This window comes from Egretta garzetta, unplaced genomic scaffold (assembly GCF_000687185.1).
Source record: "Egretta garzetta isolate BGI_Z169 unplaced genomic scaffold, ASM68718v1 scaffold16, whole genome shotgun sequence".
NCBI lineage: Eukaryota > Metazoa > Chordata > Aves > Pelecaniformes > Ardeidae > Egretta > Egretta garzetta.
This window is the reverse complement of record NW_009260022.1, coordinates 3,867,738-3,894,771: the sequence shown is the minus strand read 5'-3', so window position 1 is coordinate 3,894,771 and position 27,034 is coordinate 3,867,738. Positions and strand designations below refer to the sequence as shown.

Below are 27,034 nucleotides of genomic sequence, written 5' to 3'. Positions count from 1 at the left end.
AAGGAACTATTGGCATATATGACTTCACTTAATGTTTGTTCTTTTTCTTTTGTCATATTTTGTATTGATATGTTGATTACTTGTGAAGTACAGTCATGGTAAGGAGCTTACATCCATAAACTCTAAAGTAACTCAATTTCTTTAAGTTAATATTTGGAGTGTATAACTCAGGTCAGACTTTAATTTCTTGTGTATTAGAGATATGAGACAGCCTCAAATGCAGAGGAAGTAAAGTCATCCTGCACTTGGGTCACAACAACCCTATGCAACACTACAAGCTTGGGGATGAGTGTCTGGAAAGCTGCTCAGTGGAAAAGGACTTGGGGGTGTTGGTCAACACCCAGCTGAATATGAGCCAGCAGTGTGCCCAGGTGGCCAGGAAGGCCAATAGCATTCTGGCTTATATCAGGAATAGTGTGGCCAGCAGGACTAGGGAAGTGATCATGCCCCCGTACTTGGCACTGGTGAGGCCACACCTCGAATACTGTTTTGGGCCCCTCCCTACAAGAAAGACATTGAGGTGCTGGAGTGTGTCCAGAGAAGGGCAACAAAGCTGGTGAGGGGTCTGGAGCACCAATCTTATGAGGAACAGCTGAGGGAACAGGGGTTGTTTAGCCTGAAGAAAAGGAGGCTCAGGGGCAGGACAGGCAGGAAGAAAATGAGATGGAAAAGAAAAAACTCATGGGTCAAGATAAAGGCAGTTTAATAAAAGCAAAAGCTGTGCACAGTAGCAAAAGGAAAACATAGATTTTATTCACTGCTTCCCATTAGCAGGCAATGTCCAGCCACTTCCCAGGAAGCAGGGCTTCAGTATGTATAGCCATTGCTGCAGAAGACAAAACATCATAAAAAGATGAATGCCCTCCCTCCTCTTCCTTTTCCCCTTAGTTTTTATAGTTGAGCTGATGTCATATGGTATGGAATACCCATTTGGTTGTCTTGGGTCAGGTGTCTTGGCTACGTCCCCTCCCAAGATCTTATCCCCTTCCAGCCCACTGGTGAGGGTTGACCTTGGATGGATGACAGGTGCTACCAAGCTTCTCTATCACTTCCCTCTTCAGCAGGACAGGCAGGAAGAAAATGAGATGGAAAAGAAAAAACTCATGGGTCAAGATAAAGGCAGTTTAATAAAAGCAAAAGCTGTGCACAGTAGCAAAAGGAAAACATAGATTTTATTCACTGCTTCCCATTAGCAGGCAATGTCCAGCCACTTCCCAGGAAGCAGGGCTTCAGTATGTATAGCGGTTGCTCCGGAAGACAAAACGTCATAAAAAATTAATGCCCCCCTTTCCTCCTCCTTCCCCTGAGCTTTTCTTTCTGAGCTGATGTCATATGGTATGGAGTATCCCTTTGGTCAGTTTGGGTCAGGTGTCTTTGCTATGTCCCCTCCCAAGATCTTACCCCCTCCCAGCCCACTGGTGGTGGTGGTGGGAATGTTGGAGAGACAGCCTTGATGCTGTGTGAGCTCTGCTCAGCAGTAGCCAAAACACTGCTGTGCCAGCTTTCTAGCTGCCAATAGAAAGCACAGCACTATGAGGGCTGCTGTGAGGATAATTAACTCCATCTCAGCCCAACCCAACACACAAAAAGCTAAATTTTACTGAATTGCATCAAGTTACAGTTTTATAGATACCCTAGAATTTGGTAGGTTGGTCAGTGTCAGAAATTATCATCCTAGAGCATGTTCTAGAAAACTTTCCTTTTTGTCTTTTTTGGTGCCTGAATTTTATATTACAGGATGAGTTTATTGTAATACGTTGGCAGAGGTTTTGTAAGTGGAGTTTCATTAAAACTCCACTTGAAGAAGAATCTTAATACTTGGAAATCTCAATCTAAAAAGCAGTACCTGCCTTGCTCTCTGTATGTTTCCTCTAATGTCTTATAGTACATTTAACTTACACTGTAAGACTTTCCTACAATTATTGATCATCAGTTTGGAATTGAAGGCAATCATGGCACTCCAAAGCAGTATTTATCTCAAGAGAGTAGCAGTCCCTGGAATGGAGAACAACTGTAAAAGTTGCTTACCTGTTTACTTTTCTTCACTTCATTGTCCTTCTATGTCATTCATCCAGAGATCACTGGCCTATACACAGATTGGGTTGCATATTGCGTATTCATTACAGCTGTGAATCTTTTTCATTGTAGAACTGCTTAATAAAAATCCATTAAGTCACAATGAGCAGAAAAGCTCATTTTGTGAGAATATCCATGCTTTTACCTTTGAGTCAAGGAGCATGAAAAATTAATAACATACTTCAAGCATCTCTGACACATGAGTATTTGTTTCATGATGCAGAAATCTGTGTGTTCCAAATGCAGAAGAACATATACCCAAATAATATATGCCAGGAAATGTATATGGAACCACAGACTGCAGTGGTTTATCTCTGCTACCCATTTTGTGTGTCTACCAGAAACTGGACTAGCTCCTCAATACAGGTCTGAGTACTCAGTTGAACCTGGCAGTGGATGAAGCTAGACCTGCTGGTAGGCCACTACAACCAGGCAGAGAAAGAGGAAAATGAGACAGAGTCTAGCAAAAGAGCCAGCTGATGCGTTGTCAAATGAAACTATGTCAAAACAGTCTCTTGCCAAAGATAAAGTATGTTGGTCACACAAAGCAAAACTGAGTGCCCTGAAACTAATGTGGAATGATCTGGTTAACCAGTGACATTTACCTAATTACTTCACATAGCATCATTTGACATGTCTAAATTTCCACTTGTATAGATGATTGATATAGATGACAGTGGTAGTGGAAGAAGGCATTATATACTGTTATAAACTCATGTTTACTTTCCAGGTATTTTTTACCCGGTATGAAACAACATGCTTGAAATATCTTGAAATATTATTGAAAATATCCTTGCAGTATATCCTTATTTATATTATATTATTAAGTATAGGAGCAATGTGCTCATTATTTTGCAAAAATAGCTCAATAGGACTCAGTTACTAAAGCAGCAGCAGTCTGGAAAGCTGGGAAGCTGCCAGCACGACTTCTGTTTTTCTCCTTGAAATTCAGTTTGCACATATATTTAAGAGTTTTGACAAATTTTTTTTTTATTTTATAGGAAAGCACTATGTTTCTAGCTGGTTTCCACTGATGTGGTGTATATATAATCAAATATACTGTTTCCTTTTCATTGGCACCTTTTCCTTTCCTTTCAGAAAGGCTCTCCTGGTTATATTGCTAACTGTAATCATGGCTGGTTGGTTGCTTTTAAAAAATCTCATTGTACATGTTTCTGTGTTGGGTGAAAATAGGATGTGATGTTTTGTATTTCTGAGGAATCTGATGAATTGTCTTTCATCTTCATAACGTCACCTCCCTGACTTGTGCTGCAAGTGTAGAAAAGAGTTGAGGCAAAGAAGTGCTGTCAGCTGCTGCTAGTTTTGTCCCAGTCCTGCACTGAACCATACAAATGAATGAAATGGCCAACAGAACTGCTGGAAAGTGACCTGTTATCCTGTTACAAAAGTCAGTTTTATTCCAAATCTTTACAAAACTAAAAAAGACTTTATTTTTCAGTTAGAATTGTGAAAATTTATGTGAGCACATATATCTTAAAGAAGTCCTAAAGCCACCTTTGTCATATGTAGGATAGTTTTGTATCGTATTTTGCAGGAATAAATGTGAACTTGCTCTGCCTCTGCCCTGAGCCTGCTGGACTCTGTTGGAACATAATGAATATGGTGACAGTTTAAGCCAGCAGTGACAAGCCCAAGCTTGAGCTATTACAGGTTTTAGCCTGGTTATAGCCCTGTGTAAGGGTGTAAAGTGATTCTCCTCTGTGTAGTCAATTTTGTGAGGTGGGTTCTTTAATTTTGGACAGAAGAATGAACATTTTATTCTTTACAGTCTACCTTTTTGACACGCAGACTCCCCATTTAACTTCATAGAAAAGATAGTGAGTTGTCTTGGTCATAATTCTAAATATCTATATAGGAGGAAAATAGCTGATAGTAGAGGATCCTTTAGTTACCAAATAAAAGCATAAAATCCAATGATCAAAAGTTGAAGGTAGATGAATTAAAAATGTCAATTGGGTACTTAAAAAAATGGATTCATTACAATTTGGAACCATATCTAGGGTTAGAGGAATATTCTATCATCTAAATTCTTTAATTGACATTTTTTTTCTAGATATCTGTGGCACAGTTTCTGAACTGATATGTGAATTATTGATTAAAGGCCTACAACCTGTGATTTGTAGGAGGTCAGACTAGTTCACAGAGGCTGGACTTCACACTCTCTGAACTTCCTGGGAAGACCTCTTGGCCTGAATTTCATCATTAGAAATCTGATCAGCCAACCATAGAAAACAGACAGGGGAGAAATAAGGCACCTGTTGTTCCTCATAGTGCTCTCCTCCCCATGAAAGAGAAATTGTCAAATGTGACACAGCAGGAGGTAGTAAAAAATAAATAAGAAGTTATGAAACAGAAGCTCCATGCATCACTACATTCTAAAAGGGTGTGTGTGTGAGAAATCTAAAACCCCAAACCAAGTCTCTGTTCACCATGTTTTGAAAAGAAAATAAATCGTTCTGGAAGATAGATCAATGCTAATGAGTCTGCCATAACCTTTTGTAGCTATGTATCAGGTTATTAGGTTTCTCTTCAAAATAATTCTGTGTTCAGGGGAGTCTCTGTCGAATGGAGCGTTCACTAAGACTTTGGGTAGTACCAATTGCTCACATAAACTTCTAAACTCCAGGAAGCTTGTCTATTCAAGGCTTTGCTAAAATTCCTATTCAAGAAACACTGATACTAAAGGTAGTATTTAGCATATGCAAAAATACCACGCAATTATTATTAGTGGCCCTAAAATGACACTTTTTTCAAGAAATGCCCTTTGAAAATTTTGCAGGTGATAACTGAGTATCTCAAATATGTTATTTTCTTGCACCAAAACCAGTACTGCAACAGGCACAACTTAAAGGATCAGTTATCCTTAATAACTAAATTTCATGACATAATCATAACTTTGCAATCAACAAGATGCAAAACCATAAAATCAGTCATAGAATCATAGAATCATAGAATGTTTTGGGTTGGAAGAACCCCTAGAGGTCATCTAGTCCAACCCCCCTGCAGGAGCAGGGACACCGCTAACTAGATCAGGCTGCTCAGAGCCCCATCCAACCTGGCCTTGAATGTTTCCAGGGATGAGGCCTCCACTACCTCTCTGGGCAACCTGTTCCAGTGTTTCACCACCCTCATTGCAAAGAATTTCTTCCTTATATCTAGTCTAAACCTACCCTGGTTTAGTTTAAAACCATTACCCCTTATCCTGACGCAGCTGGCCCTACTAAAAAGATTTTCCCCATAGTCATTCTAGTTAGATGATTGGATTTCAATGTCAGGATAAACTGTTGTCCATGCAACTAACTGAAGGAAAAGGGAATGATGGGAGTCTTACCCATTTTTCTGTTATATACATCTAGTTCAGGAACTCCAGAATATTTACCTCAATAGTACGATACTGTCTTCCAATTACTGGATTTAAATTTTTAGACCAAGTAGATTTCTGGTTTGTTTAATTACTGACTAGTTATGGGATTTAATTTTATTTATTACATGTATATGATTTAATTAGAAAAATTACTAAAATTTTGTTAGATAATCAGTTAATCACTACATTTGAAAACCTATGTACTCTCAGTGCTAAACTCCCTCAAACTGCCTTCTGCCCTCAGTATATATTGTCTGCTTATTGTGAAGTCTTGCTTTGCTTGTGAAGTTCCCTGCATTGTGATGGAAACATATCTCAGCATCTCAAAGCATTGCATTTTCCAGGTTAACAAAAGACAACAGTCTGACAACTAGCTGTAAATTATTTCATATTGCACAAGTCTGCTTTATAAGCAAAAATCTTAGTCCCTGTTTTAATGTTCAGAGCAAAATCAAAGTTAACATTCAGATCCAAAATCAAAGAATGTGCAAAAGACTATACAGACAATTAGTTGCTAAAATAACTGTAATGATGCACAGTTCTACAATCACCCTTTTCTCTCTGCTGAAGGACCCTGCATATAAGGCAAATCTCCACCTGGCAAATTCTAATGATATTTTTTCTTAATTACACATATGCTACAAGATGCACTATGGCCGGCTCTATATAAAAACAGTATATTGCTTCCATTATAGTGGGACATTTGCATTAAAACACAAATCGTTTCTTTGCTTATCTGTGTTCTGGGCTTGAGACCAGTAGCTTTCCTGCCTTTTATTAGTTGCAGCATAATCTAAAATAGAGGCTGAATAAAATAATTGACCAAGAAAATAGCTTCAGATAATATTGTCTATGTGCCCCACTCTGTTTTTCCCTTTTCTGTCTCTCCCTAGGTGAAAAGCAGTTATCTTCCTTATGCTAAATCCGGTTCCTATCCACAGCAATCATGTAAATCTTGGCATCAGTCTCACAACAGAATAAAAAGTCAAATCATCAGGAAACTTCCATGAGAGCAACAGGCACCCTAGCAGGAAAAAAAAACCCAACAAAAAATGTCCTCAAACTCTTCCATTTATTTTCTCTCAAAAATAAAGAGTTCTACTCATTAGAAACACTCAGGTTTTCCTGTAATTTTTAAGATAATGTGCCTTCAAAGAATAACGACTCATTGTTCAGCAAGCTTGCCAGCCTTTCAGAGTCTTTTATTTCAACGCTTCTTTCTGAATAAACAAATCTATAAAGAGAGCAATTTGAAGTTTCTGCTTTTCCTAGTGTTTTGCATAGAGGCTACACAAGCTGTCTTATCTCAAAATGGGTCAGACCTCAAATTATAGATTTAAAATAACCAAAAATTCCTGGATGTGGCTGATGGGATGGTTTTTAGGTATTTTACATACAGACTGACTCTAAAGCCACAAAAATATTTTTAATTGAAAATTCAATATGTTAGATCAAAATCCCAAGGTGTTCTTTATTATTACAGTCCTACATATTCAAAAATATTACTTGTAATTTGATTAGGGGTATTTTAAATGTTGAAAGAAGGAAGACTAAGTATAATACAAATAACTATCATATAAAACATGTTCACAACATAATAAAACTGAAAGTTTGGTTTGTAATATAAGCTGAGTTTGTACATATTTGTACAAAATGCCTTTGTATCCAGTTACTACATTCCACAAGAGCTTAGTTCAGGGTGATTTAGTCCTTTAAGGCATTAGGAGGAACTGTCTTACTCATACTAAACTGACTTGCCCTCCCCAAAATGAGAGAATGATTACCAGGGTTATAAAACAGAGAAAACGTACTCAGAGGTCTAAAGATTTTGTTTGCTAGACCAAAGATTCAGGGAATACAGAGTTAGGAATAAAATGTCCTTAGGAGAACTGGAGAAGGGAGTTTGGAATAAGAAAGAAATGTTATTTAGTGAATGGAGCACACCTAAACTGACTTGCCCTCCCCAAAATGAGAGAATGATTACCAGGGTTATAAAACAGAGAAAACGTACTCAGAGGTCTAAAGATTTTGTTTGCTAGACCAAAGATTCAGGGAATACAGAGTTAGGAATAAAATGTCCTTAGGAGAACTGGAGAAGGGAGTTTGGAATAAGAAAGAAATGTTATTTAGTGAATGGAGCACACCTGACTCAGTGGCTTGGAAAGTTTAATGTTAGTAAAACAAAAAAAAAGGTCTGAACACTTCACAGGAACTCTTCACACCTCTTAGCTTGGGAAGGAGACCTTGGGCATTGCTGTGAACAGCTCAAACCATGTGTAGATTTCCTGATAGAGGTTCCTATATTCATTTCTGCATTAGTACCTGAGTAACAATTGAAAATTCCAAGGAGGCTCAGACAGAGTATGCAAAACTCCCCGGTGACCGGTGTAGGCTTATGAGGGAAGAAATAAAAATGAGCACTGTATGTAATTTCGTGCCGAATACTCGACTATGTAGAAAAAGCAGGTACAAAAAGAGCACAGGTACAGTCAGAGATGGAAATAACATTGAACTCTACTGTCTCTGAAGTCCACTAAAAACTCTGGAACCCCCTCTTACTTAAAGATACCTTTTTTCAAAGTGGAGTAACACTACTGTGGGGAATTTGAACCCCTGTTGGTATGGGAATGGCTGCCTGCCTGTATTGCCTGTGAACTTTCATTTATTTGAGGATAGGATAGCAGTGCTTAGGGATAGCAGTGCTTAGGTCTGTGTGCAAATTCTTTGAGCCAAATACAGCTTTTTGTTGAGTCTTGTGGATAGGCAAATTCTTCCCAAGCTTTTGCAGTGATGTTGTCAGGGTCCCACTGCCTGGTAGCAGAGAACAGCTGATCCAAATCCATGTATAACGGTGCCTTCTTTGCTGGGCAGCGGTCATTATTTTCAGTCACCAGATGTGTAACTTGTCAGTACAGACAAAAGAGCTAGGAAGTCTTCTACTGCAGCATTTTGTAAGCTGCTGTAGTTTTGTTTTGCAAGGCCCTTCCAACCTCTGCTTGCAGTATGCAATAAAGTGAGGACAAGATTTATCTTTGATTTTACATTGCTACAGACTTTAAGAAGCATATTCATACATTTCCAGCTGCTACTCTTACTAGGTAGGGAGACTTGTGAAGCAATGGTATCATTTAATATCACTCGGTAAACGCAGGAAAAAAAAGTGCTTTATTTTTTATTGAGTAACTGTCCAGCAGACATCTTTGTTCACTCCATGTACCTCACCCTTTATTTGTGAATTATAACTAAAATGTAACTTTAAGGCATTTTAAGCAAAGTATTTCCATAAAACCATATAAAGAGAAGAAGTAGTTATAAATGGAGAAGTCACTGCCAGTCTACAGCAAATACTCCATGAAGATTGATCTGTCCAGTTCAGAGTGCAGGCTGAATGTACAAGAAGGTTGCTGTCAGGGAGCACTGAGGGCTGGCTGGGAGCAGGGCAGGCATGGAAATGGCAACCAGGTTCAACATCATCAGGCAAGTTCATGGTGCTAAGGGAGGTCAATAGCTATGCTGGAAAGTCAATCCACAGGTCATAACCAGGCCCAGTGAGGGTCAGAGTTCTGTTGTCACTGGGCAGGTCCATGGTGAAGGGGTCAGGCAGAAACCAGGCCAGAAGTCAGGTCCAGTGGGGCACAGACAAGGACTGAAGCACCCAGGTTAGAGTCCTTGGACTCATGAGGATGGGTGTGGGGGTCCCAATTAAGGCTGGTCTGGGCCAAAAAGCCCTATCAGTGTGTTCAGGCCGCTGACAATTGAAACATTATATAAACTATTACCCATTGGAAGTCTTGTCTTTGGGGCAGACTAAAATGATTTCAGGGGCTATGTCTTACTGAACTTTTGTTCAAATTCCTCATTACAGATGCAGTAATAACAGCAGTGAACACTTGTGTAAATTTTCTTGCATTTTTAATCCCCTTCTCTATATCTGCTCAGAAATGGTACTCAGACAGTGTTAGTGCTCCCATTGCCACAGTGATCTATGAGCTATCCTTTAACTGTAACAGCAATTGATGTTTTTAACAAAAAGAACAACCACTCAAGCTGAATTGCTAGGATAATACATATACTAGAGGTCTTTTAACATAGTATTTCTACCAGATCCAATAGTCATAGCAATAATGAGAGTAATGTCCTGGAGAATCCGAATTACACTGAATTTTGCCACTTTGTTGACCTAAACGTGAATAAGCTTTGTGAAAAACCACAGTGCCCTGTCTACATCAGTACTCCCACTGTTACTAACACCATGAAATCACTGCCATGGTTAGCTTTAGGAGACAAAATATCTTCCAGTATAGACTGAGAGGACAGCTAAGCGAGTCAGATCAAGAAGAAGCACTAGCGTACCATGTACAAAATAGCTTTCAGTAGTACCGAAACTGGTATATTCAGTGGGATATATCAGAAAACATGCTTACAAAGTCAGTATCCACAAATAGAGTAAATTAAGAACAGAAGCTGTTACTGTGTGGCAGAGGGGAGAACTTTATGGTTATTTGAAATTGGCACTAATGTTCACTTTTTCAGGGTCAAATTTTATGTAAGACTGCAAGATCAAATGGCAAAAGTACTGGAAGTTCCTGGTTTTTTCCTAATTCTTGCTACTTTCATATCTCGTATATGAGTTCATCCCTAAGCTTTTGTGCTCTTGTGTTCTCTTTGTTGTATCTTTTAACCAAGCTTGTACTCGCACAAAAGTTGCAAACAGGAGTTTAAGAAGTCTAAAGTAGAGCACAATAAAGAAAGATTTCCAACTCAGAGATGAAGAAATACTGTATTTTAAGTGGGCCCTTTAGAAGAATATCAAACTAAAGATACAAATTCTGACATGACTTGTGTGTTTTATGTCTACTAACCTGATAAATCTGTTTTAAGGCAGGTGGCTCATCATGTTGTATAACCTAAAGCAATGATAGACTAGCATCTGCCAAAGGCCGTTTTGGAGGTGCTTGCCACCTGGTGGATTACTGCTTGTATACATATATGAGAGGGATCATCTGCTACAAAAATATTTGAAAATCTGCTTATTAACCACACTATTGAATAATATCCTGCAGGTTTTGAGTACTGCTAGATGGATTTTTTTTATTGGAATGAAATGCTAGGAGAAATTTAAATTAAAATTGTAAATGTTTTTACAACTTTTATCCATTTTCTGATAGCTCTATTTATAGCTATTGCTTGACTTGGTGATAGGCAAAAGATGGAATTAGAGAGCCAATGGATAGTCAGTATACATGGCCATGGACTCAACTGTAAACTCAAGCCCCACACTAACATATGTTGGTTGGTAGTTTATGATCACCATATTTGGCAAACATAAGTGAGCTCATGGAAATGTATACCCGTTGTTTCTACTTCTTCTATTAGAGTTAGCTGTGGCCTTGTCATTTTTGTTACAACAAAAGCTCTGATGTGTGCATAGTAGTAACTGGATTTTCTCAACTTTATCTCCTCTCTTCTGTTAGCTGCATTGCTTGGAACGGTTATCATCCATTTTTTTGACCTGGACTTCAGTCTCTTCCCATATAGTAATTTACCCTTCATTACTGCCCACTAGTCTTACAGAGATCAAAAGTGTTGATCATACCATAACATAATGCAAAAATCTGTACATAAGTTACAAGGGTTCCATCAACTACTTACAAAAACCACTTCACACAAATGCAGTCCTCCGGCCAAAATGTTGAATCCCTTCTTTCAAGTGTGAATACAATTGAGCTTTTATTGAATTTTGTAATAATCAACATATTGAAAAAATACGGACTATTTTACCAGAAGTTTCCCCAAAAAATCTAGCCTACAGAAGACAGTCAAGAGAAGTTATCAGCAACAGGGAATTGTCAGGTTTGAACACAGCAAGTTTTCTGCTATCCTGGTGATTATAACAGTATTTTTTACTCTTCCATGATGATGATGATGTTGGAAAGTTTTAGCCAACAGCTGTATGATACTCAGGAATAATCAGTTTATGCTTTACACTTTTAGAATAGTTTCCAACTAATTTTACTAAGCTCAAGAACATACCTTAATTCTTACTTGTTACAGATATGTTCATATAGATGGTTTTGCCATTTATAGCATTTTATGATCAATAACCTATTGATGAGTAACTTGATGTGCAGATGCTAAATCTGGGTCAGAAGATTCCATGAGGTCAAAACTTTTGCTCTGCACTCAGTTTGGCTATTATCTATCTGAGGGTATTTGGATCTTACAACACATTATTTGAATCATAGAATCATTTAGGTTGGAAAAGACCTTTATCATCAAGTCCAACCGTTAACCTAACACTGCCATCCCACCACTAAGCACCTCATCTACCCTTCTTTTAAATACCTGCAGGGATGGGGACGCGACCACCTCCCTGGGCAGCCCATTCCAGAGCCTGACAACCCTTTCTGTGAAGAAATTTTTCCTAATGTCTAACCTAAACCTGCCCTGGCGCAACTTCAGACCATTTCCCCTCGTCCTATGATCCGTTACCAGGGACCAGTCATACATCAGAATTTATGATCTTTCCTTATTTGCTATGGGAATCTCATGACTGAGAATAGCTGGGGCTTTTTTTCCCACTGCTATGTGGTATTTCTGTTATGATCAGAAGGTGAAATACAAATTCTTTCTTTATACAGTGAATTCCTTCACTTTCCATTATATACTGATTATCCTTCTAACACTACAGGGTACATAAATTTCATCAGGAAGATCATCAGGAATACTTGGAATTAAGAAATATTTAAGAAATTTTGTACAACTATCCTCTTGTTTTCAACAAGTAATCATAAGAATAATTTGATCTTTTGACAAATTTAGAAAGTTGTGCTTTAGTACCATAACACAAATCTGTATTCGGTGGTATCATAAGCTTGAAAAATAATTTTTATTAACATACAAAAAAGAATAAGGAAAATAGACATTGTAATTAAACATTTGCTTTCATCTACAAAGTACTATGAGTAACAAAACAATAAAATAATTCTTTAAATTCTTGTGAACAGTTAGAAACAGAGGAAGGAATTTTCTGAAATAGAAGCAAAAGAGTCTTCTGAAATAGAAAATATTTGGCAGTATCTTTTAGTCTCTCAATAAAATATTCATGTAAACAAGTAATCCATATTTACAATATCATATGCAATCTTCCTGGTTACATGTAGTAAGAAGTGTACATGTAATTACTGTACATTGGATTTTAAAATCTAATTTGCATTTCTCAGTTTCATTAATGTTGGAAAAAACACTGTTCTGCTTCTGTGTGCAATACTGCATGACAGCATGTAAATACATTAAAAAAATCTTTTTTTTTTCCAGGCATCTTTTAAAAATAGCACCTTTACTGTTAGGTTTTGTAACTTCCTATCTTTTTTTTAGGAATCCAAATTTGGAATGTAAGCTCTACAATCATGTCCCTGTGAAAACAACAATGTAGAAGATTTCCAAATAAGCAGAAAAATCCTGATAAATAAGCTAGCATTCTACCTTCCATTTATATCTTTGAAAATATACCCTTTTATTTCCCTTGTTGCTACTATTACACATAAATACAGGTAAGAAAAGTTGCATGGAAGGAAAGTTAATAAAAGGCCACTTTAAGAAGCAGCTTTAGGAACATGTTTTTTTCCCCAAGAAAATTACTCTTCAAAATCCTATGTATTTTTATTCAACACTTGAACTAACCTCCTATGTTGCAAGGATACTTAAAGACCTTTTTAATCAGTTTAGAACAGAAGCCAAAAAGTCTATAACACGTTGAGTCTGTTTTAAATTGCACACACCAAGGTTGAGCAAGGTTTAGGAGGTCACAGGTACTGCATCTCATGGGGACCTTCCAAAGACCAAAGCATCCAGAAGCCCACAGTCCATACAGATGAGATATTGCTGATTATGGTAATTTCCCAGAATGGAATCTTCCAGCTTGCACTGAGTTTCTACTATCACGTTTAACCTCGAAGTTGAAAACCAAAAATATAGTCTGGCAGACTGCCCTCAAAAGGTTGCTAATCCTTCATTTTCAATTAGTTTTGTATCATCAGAATAGAGGAGTAAAGAAATGCCACCATTCTTTTTCAAGTATCATTACTCTTGAAAAGTACATGGAATAAAATGGAAAACAGAAGGCATACTGGTTACTATAGCTTAACTTTAACAGCATATAGAACCATTCACCTAAAAGCTGTTGATTTCAATACCTCCAAGTCAGTGTTGCAACAAAAGAAATCACAGATTTTGTGATTTTTTTCCCAATATACTGTACAGTTAAGAGTTTCTTCCAGAACAATCCTTAGACAAGTGACTACCTTCCACACAAGCACACGCTTTTATTAGATGACTTAGTACTATGCAAGGATTGAATGAGCTCATTTTCACAGGTGGATGAGACACAGGAACAGGCCAATGCATATCAGCTTAAAATGCTATTGCCTGTGTGAGTGCAGTAGTGCAGAAGCTAGCATAGTAAATTACTAGAGTTGAGTTCATTTATTCACTTCACCTGTTATACTTCAGAAGTGTTAACAGAGCATCAAAGACAAAGACTAAACATGTATCTACCAGCTATAAGATGCTTACTGATTTCACCAAAAAAGCAGGCTTGTTGAGCAGAACATAATGAGATCAGAAGACAGCACATTTTAGTGTTCTCCAGAAGCTACTGCGAATCCCTCTTCCTACGTAATGTTCAATATATACATTTGTAGAGAAGAAAGATAATTGTCTGGAACTTGAAAAACAGGGAAAAAGCTGACCAATCCATTGCACATAGTGGGACTGGAGGAGCGATCACATAGTAGGACAGTATTCCTTCTGTCATACCTGAATTCTACACTAAGGCATTTAAAAGCAGTGCTAGGCAGGTCCCGGTCATCCATAAACATATGTAAGTGAAAATATAGAACTCTCGGATGTAGTCCTTCAGTACCAAATGGTACAGCAGAAAAGTTTTCAAATAATTTTCTATGCTATCTTTCTATATTGCATTCACCAAATAATTAAATATTATTACAAATCAAATAACAGGTGCTTGTCACAGAAGACCCAAAATAACTCATGACCAAAATTATTTGTACTAATGCAACACTGAACTACAAAAATTGCATATTTGCTAAAGTTTAATGTCTTTAAACATTTTAAGAAGCTGAAGTAGATAAAAATGTATGTAGTCTTTAAAAATAGGAAATTATATGCTGTCTGAAACTGTCTATGTTGCAATACAAACAGTGGTAAATTCAGACTTGTACTGGGCTCTGAGCTTTTACAAGAGATTATACTAGAAAGGCTCATCATCTTGGACATGTGCAATCAAAATAATCTACTATAATTATTCTTCTGTAGGAGTAAAAAATGTAAGTATTGTTTATATCTGTGAAAATAAGGAATGAGAATAATACATTAATACTCCGATTACTAGAAAAAGCTATAAAAGTAAAGTGCCAGTAGAGACTCAAACTGCATTAACACTTTAATTTCAACTTAAAAAGTCATAGAGTTTATATAGTTTGCTCATAGACTAAAGTATGTCTTCATGCCTGTGATGATAATGATTCTGACACCAGTGTGGAGATACCAAGACTGGCTTTCAATTAACAGGTAGTGTTTTAACCAAATCATTAAAGCTCAGATGTTTCTTGGAGGAAACATTTCTCACTTCAAGCTCCTTTCTTCTGTGAGACTGCTAGCAGTCTTCTCTGGTTTCTAACTGCCTAATTCCTAGTTTAGTGCCATAAATCAATAGAACTGTGCAATCAAATAATGATAGTAAAATACAGCCTTCTGGGATAAAGAGAAGACTTGGTTTAAATTACATTTATTTTTCTAAGTGTGTATCTATAGCCTTCCAAATAAGCCAAATAAATTCTGCATTTAGATGTCTTACAATTTCCTTAGATTTCAGTAATGATCACACATAATCCAAAGCCAAATGTTGTCTGCATACAATATATTTGGTAGAGTTGGTTAAAAAGTCAACAGATACATTCTGATTAAAAAAAAAAAAAAAAAAAGTTTGCAAAGGAAACATAACATTTAATAAAGATCTCAGGCAAACTTTCATTTCTTTTTTTGAAGTCAAAATTTTAGACTAAACATTTTTATGGTGCAACTCTGCAAAGTGCTGAATGACCTCAAATCCCATAGATCTTAGCAGCTAGTGAGGGGGTTAATCAGGACTATAAAAAAGCAAACACTACCAGAAAAATTGTGTGACCAACTAAATTCTGCTGTGGTATACTTCATGGCTCTGATTCATAACCTGCAAAATCACTCAGAGCAAAATTTAGTCTGAATCTTGTTAATTTTTCATTACTGTAAGAGATATAAGCATTAAATTAAGAAGTGATATGGAGAACATTTTCCAATTACGTGATTTTCCTACTATGTGATGTCATTCACACTCTCATTTTTTAAATGAGGACTGAGCATGTATCAATATAACATGTTTGGGACTTACTGGAATTTAAATTCATATGCAGAAAACTTGAGTATCTTTGAGCAAGCCATACTGAAAATATGACCCCAACCTATTAATATATCAGTATAACTGAATTGGAAGGAGCCAGGGGAGGTTGGCAGTATTCTGTGTATTTTCTTTACATAGTTGATCGTTGGCCTGCTTCATCAAGTTTGAGGTTTTGTTTTCTGGCTGCTTCACTACTGATCCTCAGGTCAGATTTATCTGCATTACTACCATCTGTCATTGTGGATTCTGCCTCTGTGCCTTCAGGATTCCCTCCAGTGGGCCGCAGAGCTTTAGCATTCTCTTCTGGGGGGCGCTTCCAATGGGGCCTGCTTGCCATCCACAAAATAAGTCCACCAAATATGACAAGCAAAAGACCAAGACAGTTGACAAAAGTTGCCTCTGGCGGGGATGCACTATATGCACCATTTTTCCTTTTGGGGAAAAAAAAAAAGGTCAGTTGTTTTAAAGACAATCCTGATCTAAAACCAGCAGTGTCATTCTAGGTAGGAGGTGTTTTTAAAACAAAACAAAAAGTGTCCCAATACTAGATTGTTATTATTCTGTGCAAACAGAAGTACAAACAGAAGTACAGTTTGAAATTAATAACCTTAATAAAAAAGTGGAAAAAAATACTTACAATGAAAATATAAGCTTTTCTGTGATTCCCATGAGAGCTGTTGCAATCACTGTTGCAAAGATGGTAAGACCCGAATAAACATGTATTGGCATGAGAGCTGCTCGGAGAGGAACTGGAGCAAAAGGGAGTAGAAAGACAGCGAAACCCAAGAAAAGCTAAACACAAAAGAGATTCATAGTTAAAGCAGTATGAGAAACAAGCTGCACTTCTCAAGCAGAATAAAAATCATGATAAAAATTCCATTTTGAGATATCTTCAAGTATAAATTTGAAAAGAATTGACATTTTTATTTCTGAATGTGGTTCTCTTCAAAACCAAAGCAGTAATTCTGGATTAGCACCTGGGAAGCAGACATGAAATATTTTATAAATAATCCCACCTAATATCAGTGTCCAAATTTATTGGTAATGCTAAAACTGCAACCAAACTAAGTACTGGAAGCTCAAGTTTTCAGCGTCACTAATTCAGTAATATATTGAAGATGTGAATAACTACATTTTTGCAGTCTCTTCAAGTCCCGTTCTCTGCTTCTGTTACAGATTTACACAGAAATGAAGATCAGAAGGCAGTCTAACCTTCTGACTTGAGTGGGCTAAATAATTTTACCTTGTTAGAGTTTTGGTTAAATTAAAGTACATGTCTTTAGAAGGGCAATGGTCTATATCTCAATACATCAATCAGTTGGCACATACAGAGTGAGGATGTGGGGGGGGGTATGAAATTATGCAGGGGACATGAGTGTGCTAGTTTTGGCTGGGGTATAGTTAATTTTCTTCATAGTAGCTAGCATGGGGCTATGTTCTGGATTTGTGCTGGAAACAGTGTTGATAACACAGGGATGTTTTCCTTACTGCTGGGCAGTGCTTACACAGCATCAGGGCCTTTTCTGCTTCTCATCCCACCCCATCAGTGAACAGGCTGGGGGTGCAAAAGAAGTGGGGAGGGGGCACAGCTGGGACACCTGACCCCAACTGACCAAAGGGATATCCCACACCGTGTGATGTCATGCTCAGCATATAAAGCTGGGGGAAGAGAGAGGAAGGGGGGCACATTCAGGATGGTGGCATTTGTCTTCCCAAGTAACCGTTACGCGTGATGGAGCCCTGCTTTCCTGGAGATGGCTGCACACCTGCCTGCGCATGGGAAGTAGTGAATGAATTCCTTGTTTTGCTTTGCTTGCATGCATGGCTCTTGCTTTCCCTATTAAACTGTCTTTAGCCCAACCCATGAGTTGTCTCACTTTCAGTCTTATGAGTCTCTCCTCCATCCCACCCGAGTGGCTGTGTGGTGCTTAGTTGCTGGTTGGGTTTAAACCATGACAATGAGTCCACCCATTAGTGCTAATTTTGTGGTGGAAGATAACCCATCATGTCACATGGTTTCAGTCACAGACCTCCTCAGTCATATTGAGGTTGCCTCCCTTCTTTATTTTGTTCTACTGTTACTCACTCCTGCTGCTAAATTAGAAATAATGCATGAATTTGTATTTCATCTTGCTTTAACTTCCAGTCTTAGTCCTTGTTTTGTCTTTCCATGCTGGATTAAAAAGCCTGGTATTTTCTCCCTGAGAAGCTTTTTAGTACACCATAATCAAGTCATCTCTTAATCTTCTTTAGATCTGCTAACAGTGGGAGCTTTTTAAGTCTTTCACTGGAAGACAGTTTTTCCAGCTCTCAAATTACTTTTCCAGATTTTCTTTGCTTTTTTTTTTTTGTTTAACATTTTAAAAAAGTTTATTCCATAGTATTTTATGTTAATTTTGCCAATGCCATATATGGAGGTTAAGATAATATCTTATTAGATAATTTACTTTTCCTGTTGTCAACAGCATCGTGAAAACTCATTCTGAGTTTCATGTCGTCTTTGAGTACTTCTTTCCAGAGACATTACTTTCCAAGAGACAGTCTCCATTTTACATTTTTGCCCTATTAAATTTATGTCCTTGTGCTATACTGTATTAACATACATTTGGCTTAAATACAATATATTTACACTATTGTTCCTGTAGGTATAGTATTATGTGGGCATCCCCCCTCAATAATTTTTTGGTTCTGAGATTGACATACTATTTCTGGCAAATGCCAAGTGTCTTCCTTATTAACAGGGATACTACTTTATGACTATTTTTTAACACTAGTGCTCCATCACTTAACAAACATTAGTCTCTGACTGGAAACATATCCCAGTTTGGAGGAAGTAACACCACAGTTCTTTTGATGAGACAGGCAAAGCATTAAGTGCCATTGATCAGGTTTATAGTAGCAAAATGAAAAGTAGAATTAAGATCTTACTCACAATTCTTTATCTTAACCCATAGAAAAAATGCTGATACTCAATATAGTGGCAGCACAGATTTCCCAGAAATAACTGCATTATTAAGACAAGGAAAAATCTTAACACTGTTCCTTCTTATTCATTAGCTGATGTTCAGCTATAAAGAATATACTCAACAATGCTGCAATATGCTTTCTTTTTTCTAAGTGTTAAAAACACTATTTCAATGCTATTTCCTGTACCTCCTAGCCTGAGCAGTGAAGGATAAAAGTCCAGAACCCAAATCCCTCAGCTGGGGATTTTCTGTGCTTGATCACCAGATAAATAAGTCTTATTTTTTCCTTTTTAGTGTTTTGGCATAAAAATTAATAATCACAATTTGAAGGAACAAAATAAATTTCCATAGTGTAGTAACACAATATAGGGAATTCAGAATGTATATGCAGAAACATCACATCTGTATGTGAACACTAAGTGTCAGGGCATGCCTACTCTTCTATGCCAAATGCAAAACTTACTAAGTTAGCTCATTTTAGATTACGATAACTAATTCTCTGCCAATAGGAGCAGTTAAAACCATGCACATGAACATTTATCAAAGTTTTGCTGATTCAGGAAAACTAGTTAGCCAGTAGTAGCTCATTCAGATGTCAGATCCTTTAGATCTGCACTGCTCCCTGCTGCACTTGTTCTGCTGATAAACAAAAGCCTTGAGGCCAAGAATACTTAAAGTTATGATAGCTGGAAAAAAAGAAAAACAATTACTTCATTTGAGACTTCCTTAATAAAAGCTCTGTGTTTAAATATGCTGCCAACAAACCAAATTTTCTGCTTTAACTTCAGAAGTTTATAGAGCTTAGAAACACATTACTGTAAAACTGAATAGTAAGTAAACTGCCATTATCCCAGCAAATAAACAAAATATGCTTTAAAATATATTTTTCTTTGAAGTCAAGGATCCAGTATTTGCACATTTACGTGCTAATTTGCCGAATCACAGAATGTAAAATGGGTATCCCAGTAGTTAGAGTGTATTGGTGAGGGCCTATTGTGCGTGAATTACTCAAGACATTATTCAAATTTACAACCTGTTTATAAATACAGTTAGATTCTGACCTGGAGAGAATAAAATATAACAGCAGTCAGCCCAATCCAGCTGTGCAAACTGTACATGTTAGGAATGTTGCTGGCATTGTGGTATTCAAACACGGCTACCATAGAAACAATTGCAAGAATCATTGCTATGGTATTTAATCCAGCATGTATGAACTTCATTAGGAGTTTGCTGCACTTCCAGGTCCAGGGCAACCTGTATACAATAATAGCTGAAGAAAGAACAGAAACAAGATTTTATGCCTTATAGGACAACGTCTCTCAGATTGTAATAAACATGCATCATTCACATTGCTCCATTGTAAATTACAGGAAAACCCAACCTTTACTCCTCTAAAAAAGTCTGTTAAAAGGCTTTTTCTCCTACACATAGCACAGCATATTCCAGATATACAACTGATGCTTAAATATAGCTTTTAGGGAGATTATTGCTAATTTAAAAAAAAAAAAAAAACAAAAACAAGTGTATTTCAAAAAAAAGAACAGAAACAACTTGGTGTCATCTTTTCCTCATTCCTTAAATTGACCTAACAGGGATTCTGCACAGGATTTTGATTTTTCTGCTACTAGTCAGATTGGAGGAATAGGGCTCATTTCTTATACCCAGAAGACCACCTATTGAGAAAGTGTGTAAGATTATTTTTTAATACTCGTTCTCTTTGCCAACTTTGGATAATATCATTCTCTAATTGTGTAGATATTTATATGACTATCTATTGCATTGATATGAATAGAACTACTTTAAATGGGAAAATCCTACTCAGCATTAAGGGAATCATAATCTGACTCTTAAGAGACAAAAGGATTTGGCAACTACAACTCTTCTGACACTTAGATGAATGAAAGAGGGTTTTGCCTCTATTTGCATTAATAACTCAAGCAGACAGTGTTTTGTCCAGTCTGAACAAAACAACAACGTCTAGTGATCTAACTCCAGATGGTCCATATGAATAACTTAACTGGAGCTGCTTCCTGCCAAGCTCTTTCCTCAAGGTCCCCACTGCTCTTCCCCTGCCACAACTGTACGCTGCCTGTTGTATGACCCAGGTGCTTTACACAAGGGACACACAGAGACCAGATTAGATCACTGGAGCCCCAGGTATATCTGATTACAAACTAGGTAGTAATTCTGGATGTGTGACAGCACATAATTATGTTCAGATAACAGGGGACACGTATTTATGCGGACACCTGATCACTTGAACAATAAATACTAATGCCCACATCCATAATCATAGAATCATAGAATCCTGGGTTGGAAGGGACCTCAAGGATCATCTAGTCCAATCTTTCTAGGTAAGAGCACAGTTTAGACAAGATGGCCCAGCACCCTGTCCAGCTGAGTCTTAAAAGTGTCCAATGTGGCAGGGTCACCCACTTCCCTGGGGAGATTATTCCAATGTCTTGCCCAAGTAAATGTCTTGCCCAAGTAAAAAGACTGAGCTCCATTTATCTGATTCGTCACATCCTCATTTAAGGTTTCTGCTTATGAAAGTACATTCAAATCTTTATATACAATTAGCTATACTAAAACAAAAGAATGAGAATATAGGCATATTTTTTAAAAAGTTCCTGTTCCAAACATTAAGAAATAGATGTGCACCAGTAAAAAAAAGTATTGTCTGATAAATGCAAAGATTACAAATTTACTTAAGTAATTCTCATGTACTTTACTCTTTACTTCTCCATTCCCTTGCTTTTTTATGCAAAAAGCACAGGTTATGGAAAATAAATAGGATATTCATTCTGTATATTGTGATGATGAATAATAGCTAATTAATTAATTTCAAAATTCTGTTTACATATTTTTGTTTACTTGGATGCATGCCAGGAAGTACAGTACTACACTAAATAATTCACAGAGAAAACACTGTTCACAACTGAAATTTCCAGAGTACAATCAAATTTAAAATCAACATATGCTTTTACATACTGTGTGAAAATATAGTACTGGAATGAAAGTGTCCCTTAGAATATTTAAATATAGACAGCACTTAGGTAGCTCACAGCTTTCTACTTTTCAAAAGTAACAATAGTAAATCCTACAAAATCAGGAAGATAGAGGCCTTGTTTTTAAGACAGTTTGACAGTAATCAGTCTATATGATATAGGTATGACTCAGCACACCAAACTTACGATCACCTCCAACAGTTCTCCAAAAGTTACACAATAGTCTTATATCTTGTTAATTTTGAAATAATTGCCTGCACCAGACTATTATTAATTAACTTAGTACTAATGATTATGATTTCTAGTTTTGTAAAGCAGGTATGCCAAGAGGCCCCAAACAAGCCTCAATGTCCCATGACAATATTCCTAGTAAATCCTCCTTGCTCCATATTACAATATGGCCCACAGTATTGTCAATAATTTATTCCAAGTGCAGCAGAGTACTTGACTCCACATGTTTTGAAATAAACTTGATGTGCATAGGTCCTGGTCTCAGTTTTCAGTCTTTGATCTCAGAGGGTCAAGTCCAGGCTAAAATTTTTGTATAACATTTTTCTTTGGTGCACAAGATGCTGTCATCTTGTTGATATAACTTGCAAAATCACTATCAAACTCCGTAGTCACGCATCCACATAGTCTCAGGTCTCTATCTGGGCCATGAATTTTCTGGGCTGTTTCCCATAAACAGTATGATAGAAAAGCAAGGAATACAGACTAATGGCTTGGACACTTCTTAACAGTACCATGTATTAGCATGTTACTTGACACAGCCCAGGACATACGCCTCTTTCTGTGAGGGCTATGTGTGAAATTATACATTGTAACGTGAGCAGATCGGACCGTTTATCACTGTGAAAAGACAAGGTTTCATTTCCCCATCACCACTTTTGTTCCACTTCTGTGTGCTTCCCCCGGCCTTTGTCACAACTAGTGCTTTTCTGACCAGCAGGAGGAAGCAAGGCAATCTGGGGAACAAAGGCGAGAGGAGGAGGAAGACTGCTTTCAGTGCTGCAAGCTCTTAAAAACTGACTCATATGTGATGTGCAATTTCATCTCAAAATTAAAATAGCCTGGGTTAAAAGCACATACACAGTTACAGCATTTTTAGCGGTGACATGCTAAAGCAGTCCCGTGAAGAACTTCCTCTAGGTACAATGTCTCTACTACTGTTAAAGAGATTGGACAGTCTAGGCATCCTTAGACACCACTTACTCACTCAGATCTCCTGTTTTGAGCTCTGATTTTAAAGCGCATCACATAGGACAGAGCGATCTTGCAGTATGTTGTATGTGGCATGGGACACCTGTTCTTTGCCAAACATACAAAGCAAAATTCTGGAGTTAGCTCTCTAGTATTTCTGACTGGCACGTGCTGTAGGGAGGTGTCATGGATTGCTCATGAGATGCCTTCCACCTCAGAAGGCACATAGTGTGGTTCTGTGAATGCACTGGGGGTGCACCACACAGCACCTCACAGCTGCCAGAAAGGAACATTCCTCTTCACTCCTCCCATTTCCTCTCCTGCTTCTTCTTGGCTGATCCTGTTGCTTACCTTTGGCAAGTTCTGAATGCCCACCAGATTCTTTGGGAACCCCTTTAACTCAGAATGCCCATCTGTGATCTCAAAGGGACTCAAACTAAGCTCATCAAGAGAGCTGCCTCTTCACAAGTTGCCTGTGATGAGACCCTTACAGCTCAGCAGTCATTTGCCCTTCCAATTCATGAGAATTCTGCAGCCCATTGATTGGATGGTAGAAACTCTGGAAATTAGCTATTTTTCCTTTGAACAGATGTTTTTTTATGTTTGAGGCAGAGGTCATCATGTTTGTCAGATAACTCAGAGCAAGCATTATCTTTAGATGTGATTTCAAGATGAAAGACTGCTTACTTTAAAATAGATTTGTGCTCCTTCTCCTTGCTCTTGCACATTGTCCACCATCTCCCTTCTCCCATCTATGGCAGTCCTGAGACTCTTTGTGCAGACTATTCAACCTTCTATTCTGGCAAAAACTGTACTTGGGGTGGGTGTTAGTTTTCTGCTAGTTAATTCAGTTTATGAGTCTGACAAAGGCCAGAGCTGACACAAAAAAACAGTAGGAAGATGAAGTCTGAGTCAAGGAGAAAGCTGAAAGGGAAAAGTGGAGGGAAAAAGTAGTAATATTTCAGCCACAGTGAGCTGTTGGACTGTCTCACCCACCTAGGTAATTCATCTATACAGATGAAATTTAATTGACTCTGTAACTCCACATGTTAATGTGGCAGACCAGGATTTTTCCTCCTTTTTTCTCTGTAAAAACTCTTAAGTAACGTTCCTATTGTATTCCTTTATTAATGTACTGCTGACCTTAGGCTACATCCTCATGTTTTAAGTCTATTTAAAATCCAAGTTATAGGATATTTATAAATCCTATATGATGAGGAATATTAATTGTGCAAACATCTTCCAAGGCTTACAGTGTCAACCTACAACTTTTATTTTAAAGAGTTTACATGTGACTCATAAGCAATAGAAAACTGATCTGAGGATGGGAGGCAAAGACTACCCTACCCTCCTTGTTCTGATTCACTCTTTATTTGGTCTTCCACAAACCCAGAGCCCACCATGCTGCTCCTCAGTCTGCAACAGAGATTGTAACATCTCTGTAGAAAAAAAATACTTTTATTAGGTGAGTAATGGGAAATCCTCAAAAATCATTTATTCCACAGTATATTTTGATGGGTTTCTTAATTAGTCCTTTGGGGGAGAATCAAACATAATTTGCAGGCCAAACACAAACTAGCATGCAAATACTCCTTTGGAGCATACCCTGTGTCTACAGTAATTGTTCAACATTTCCACATGTAAAATAAGACACAATTCCTAATTTACTTATTTATCCCATTCCATCACACTACTATTCCTTTAAGCCGTTCTTAAAACTTTTTCTTCATGTTTTTTTCCTATCTTATTCTTTTAAAAAATATGCACACAGACTTTTATTGCCTGTGTTTTTCCCACTTTAAGTCGAGAGAATCATCTGGACAATTACTGTGCACTGACAGTGCTTTGTCAGGTATCATTTACCTATAGGTGCTGATCCGCAAATAGTAAGTATTAATATTAACATGCCTACAGCTTCTTCATTTGATTGACAAGATATATACAACACTTATCAGGGCACATCTACTTCCCAATATGCACATTATTACAATCATCCCTTCTACCTCCTGCAGACCACCAATACAACATTTCTATCCTTTGTATAGACTTTAAGGCAAGAAACAGTTGATTCGGTTATCATTTCAAATCCTCCACCCAAATTTAACCAAGATATTTATTAGCTATTCCTTTCTACTCTTAACTAAAGACTTCTTTTTCTGTGTGTGTGCAAAGAGGCATCCTATTCCCCAGACTCATCCAAATTACTTTCAATTCGATGGCAGACTTCTGTCAGCAAAATATGAATGACATTCACAGTGGTATCTTACCTGTTGATATTTCATCTGATTTACTACAATACTCCTTCAGTCTCCAACATTGCTTTTCTTGTTATACAATAGGATTTCCTCCCCAGATAATGCTCTATTATCAATTGGCCTAGTTTCGGCTGTGTGGTGCATAGTTGCCGGCTGGGGTTAAACCATGACATCAATGAATTCCTTGTATATATTCCTTTTTGTCTGTTTGTTTGAGTTCCATTTACTTTACATATATCCTTACCTACACAAGGCTTGAGGCAACACCCTTATTCTGTGACACAGGGAGGACAAACTGAGTTTCAGAGGAAAAAAAAAAAAGAAAATGCGTAGGAAAAAGCTGCAGGAAACCTACCCCTATTTTCTTCAAAAAGTCTATGCTTATATTAAATACAGTAGTTTGGTCACAGTAAGTAGTAGAGAGCTTCGTGAAGTCAACAGGTGTTTCTCGTTGCTTATTTATAGCCTGACATTACACTTCCCATGACCTAATGAGTGATATTATGTAAAACAACTTCAAAATACTGTTTATTGCTCAATAGTAATTTGTAACTTGAAGCCACAAAGCTGAGAACACACCCCAGTCCCACTGAAAAAAATGAAACTTGCAGTGCATGTTCAAATCACAGCATTCCCTTCATAGCCAGAACCAGACAGCCACCCACTCCTCTGCATCTTCCAACCTCTGACTGGCTGGGCTCCTGCCGAAGAGTGAGTGAGCAAGCACACGTGTGATGCAAACATGTTCCACTGGAATGAATGTCCGTATGTGCTGGACAAGTCTTCTGGCTGGATGAATGCAATATATCATTCAGCAGTGAAGCACATGTAAATAAGGTTATTAAAAGTGAAATTCTAAGTTTGCCTCGACAAAATTCTAGTTTGTCTTCTATTACAAAGAACAAATACCTCTGCTTACATTTACACTGTAAGTCTCCAGAGGTTCTTCATTACTTAAGAACAGCAAAATCTTCCCTGTCCTCTCCCCCACAAAAGTCAGTGGTAAAGCTGTGGGAGAATTTCCACTGTTCTCTGCAGTATTTATGTGCCCTTCTTGGACACGTTACAGATGTTTCACTTAGTTCTTTACATGCTGAAACTAGAAAGAATCTTGTCAATGAGTTTATAAAAAACTTATGTTGGAAACTGTTATCTGTGTCAAACTTCCTTGTTAGTTTTAATACCATTAGCATACCGACACTCCCAAATGTCAGGATTTTTAAGGTACAGTCCAGTGCCCTTACTTTTGCAATATTCAGCTCTAGTTTAAATTTATTCACAGGCTAGATGAGCCCCTCTGTGGTGCTCTATCATGATCTGCTTTTTAGACTTAACTGAGAGCATTGCATTTTTATTTCCTAAATTGATACCGTTTACCAACTATAGTGTGTCTAATTTAGTCATTTTCTTGGAATGAGCCAGTTACACTAACAGCAAAAACGCAGTTCAAATTCCAGTATTCCTGTTGGTCTCAAGGAACAACCCTGAGACTTAACATACTAATTGTGTGGGATGGAAAAAAAGACATGTTGTAAGTGTAATGGGAAACATTTGAAAGTCAGTCCGAGGCTGAACCCTATGCAATCAAAAGTTCAAACACGCTATTAAAAAACAAACCCCACCACTGCATCATAAGCACTGTACGTTATTTAGGCAACAGAGCCGAGAATGGATTTAAAAGATAT

General features: G+C 37.5%; 1 protein-coding gene across 1 annotated transcript; it reads right to left on the bottom strand.

The window, feature by feature from the left end:
* Window positions 1–12,469: 12,469 nt before the first annotated feature.
* Window positions 12,470–21,211, bottom strand: LOC104128011 (cytochrome b reductase 1). The gene is made up of 3 exons (XM_035896244.1): window positions 19,948–21,211; window positions 16,558–16,712; window positions 12,470–16,351 (listed from the first exon to the last, which is right to left on the bottom strand). The coding sequence occupies exons 1-3, from the start codon at window positions 20,104–20,106 to the stop codon at window positions 16,051–16,053; spliced, it is 615 nt and encodes a 204-aa protein (XP_035752137.1). The 5' UTR covers window positions 20,107–21,211; the 3' UTR covers window positions 12,470–16,050.
* Window positions 21,212–27,034: the final 5,823 nt, after the last annotated feature.

Excerpts from the sequence above, each read along its gene's own strand:
- LOC104128011 (XM_035896244.1), bottom strand. The coding sequence starts at position 20,106 with ATGAAGTTCATACATGCTGGATTAAATACCATAGCAATGATTCTTGCA. Across the intron at positions 16,713-19,947 it reads TTATATTTTATTCTCTCCAG|CTTTTCTTGGGTTTCGCTGT; the intron begins GTCAGAATCTAA and ends TTTTGTGTTTAG. Across the intron at positions 16,352-16,557 it reads GAAAAGCTTATATTTTCATT|GAAAAATGGTGCATATAGTG; the intron begins GTAAGTATTTTT and ends TTTCCCCAAAAG.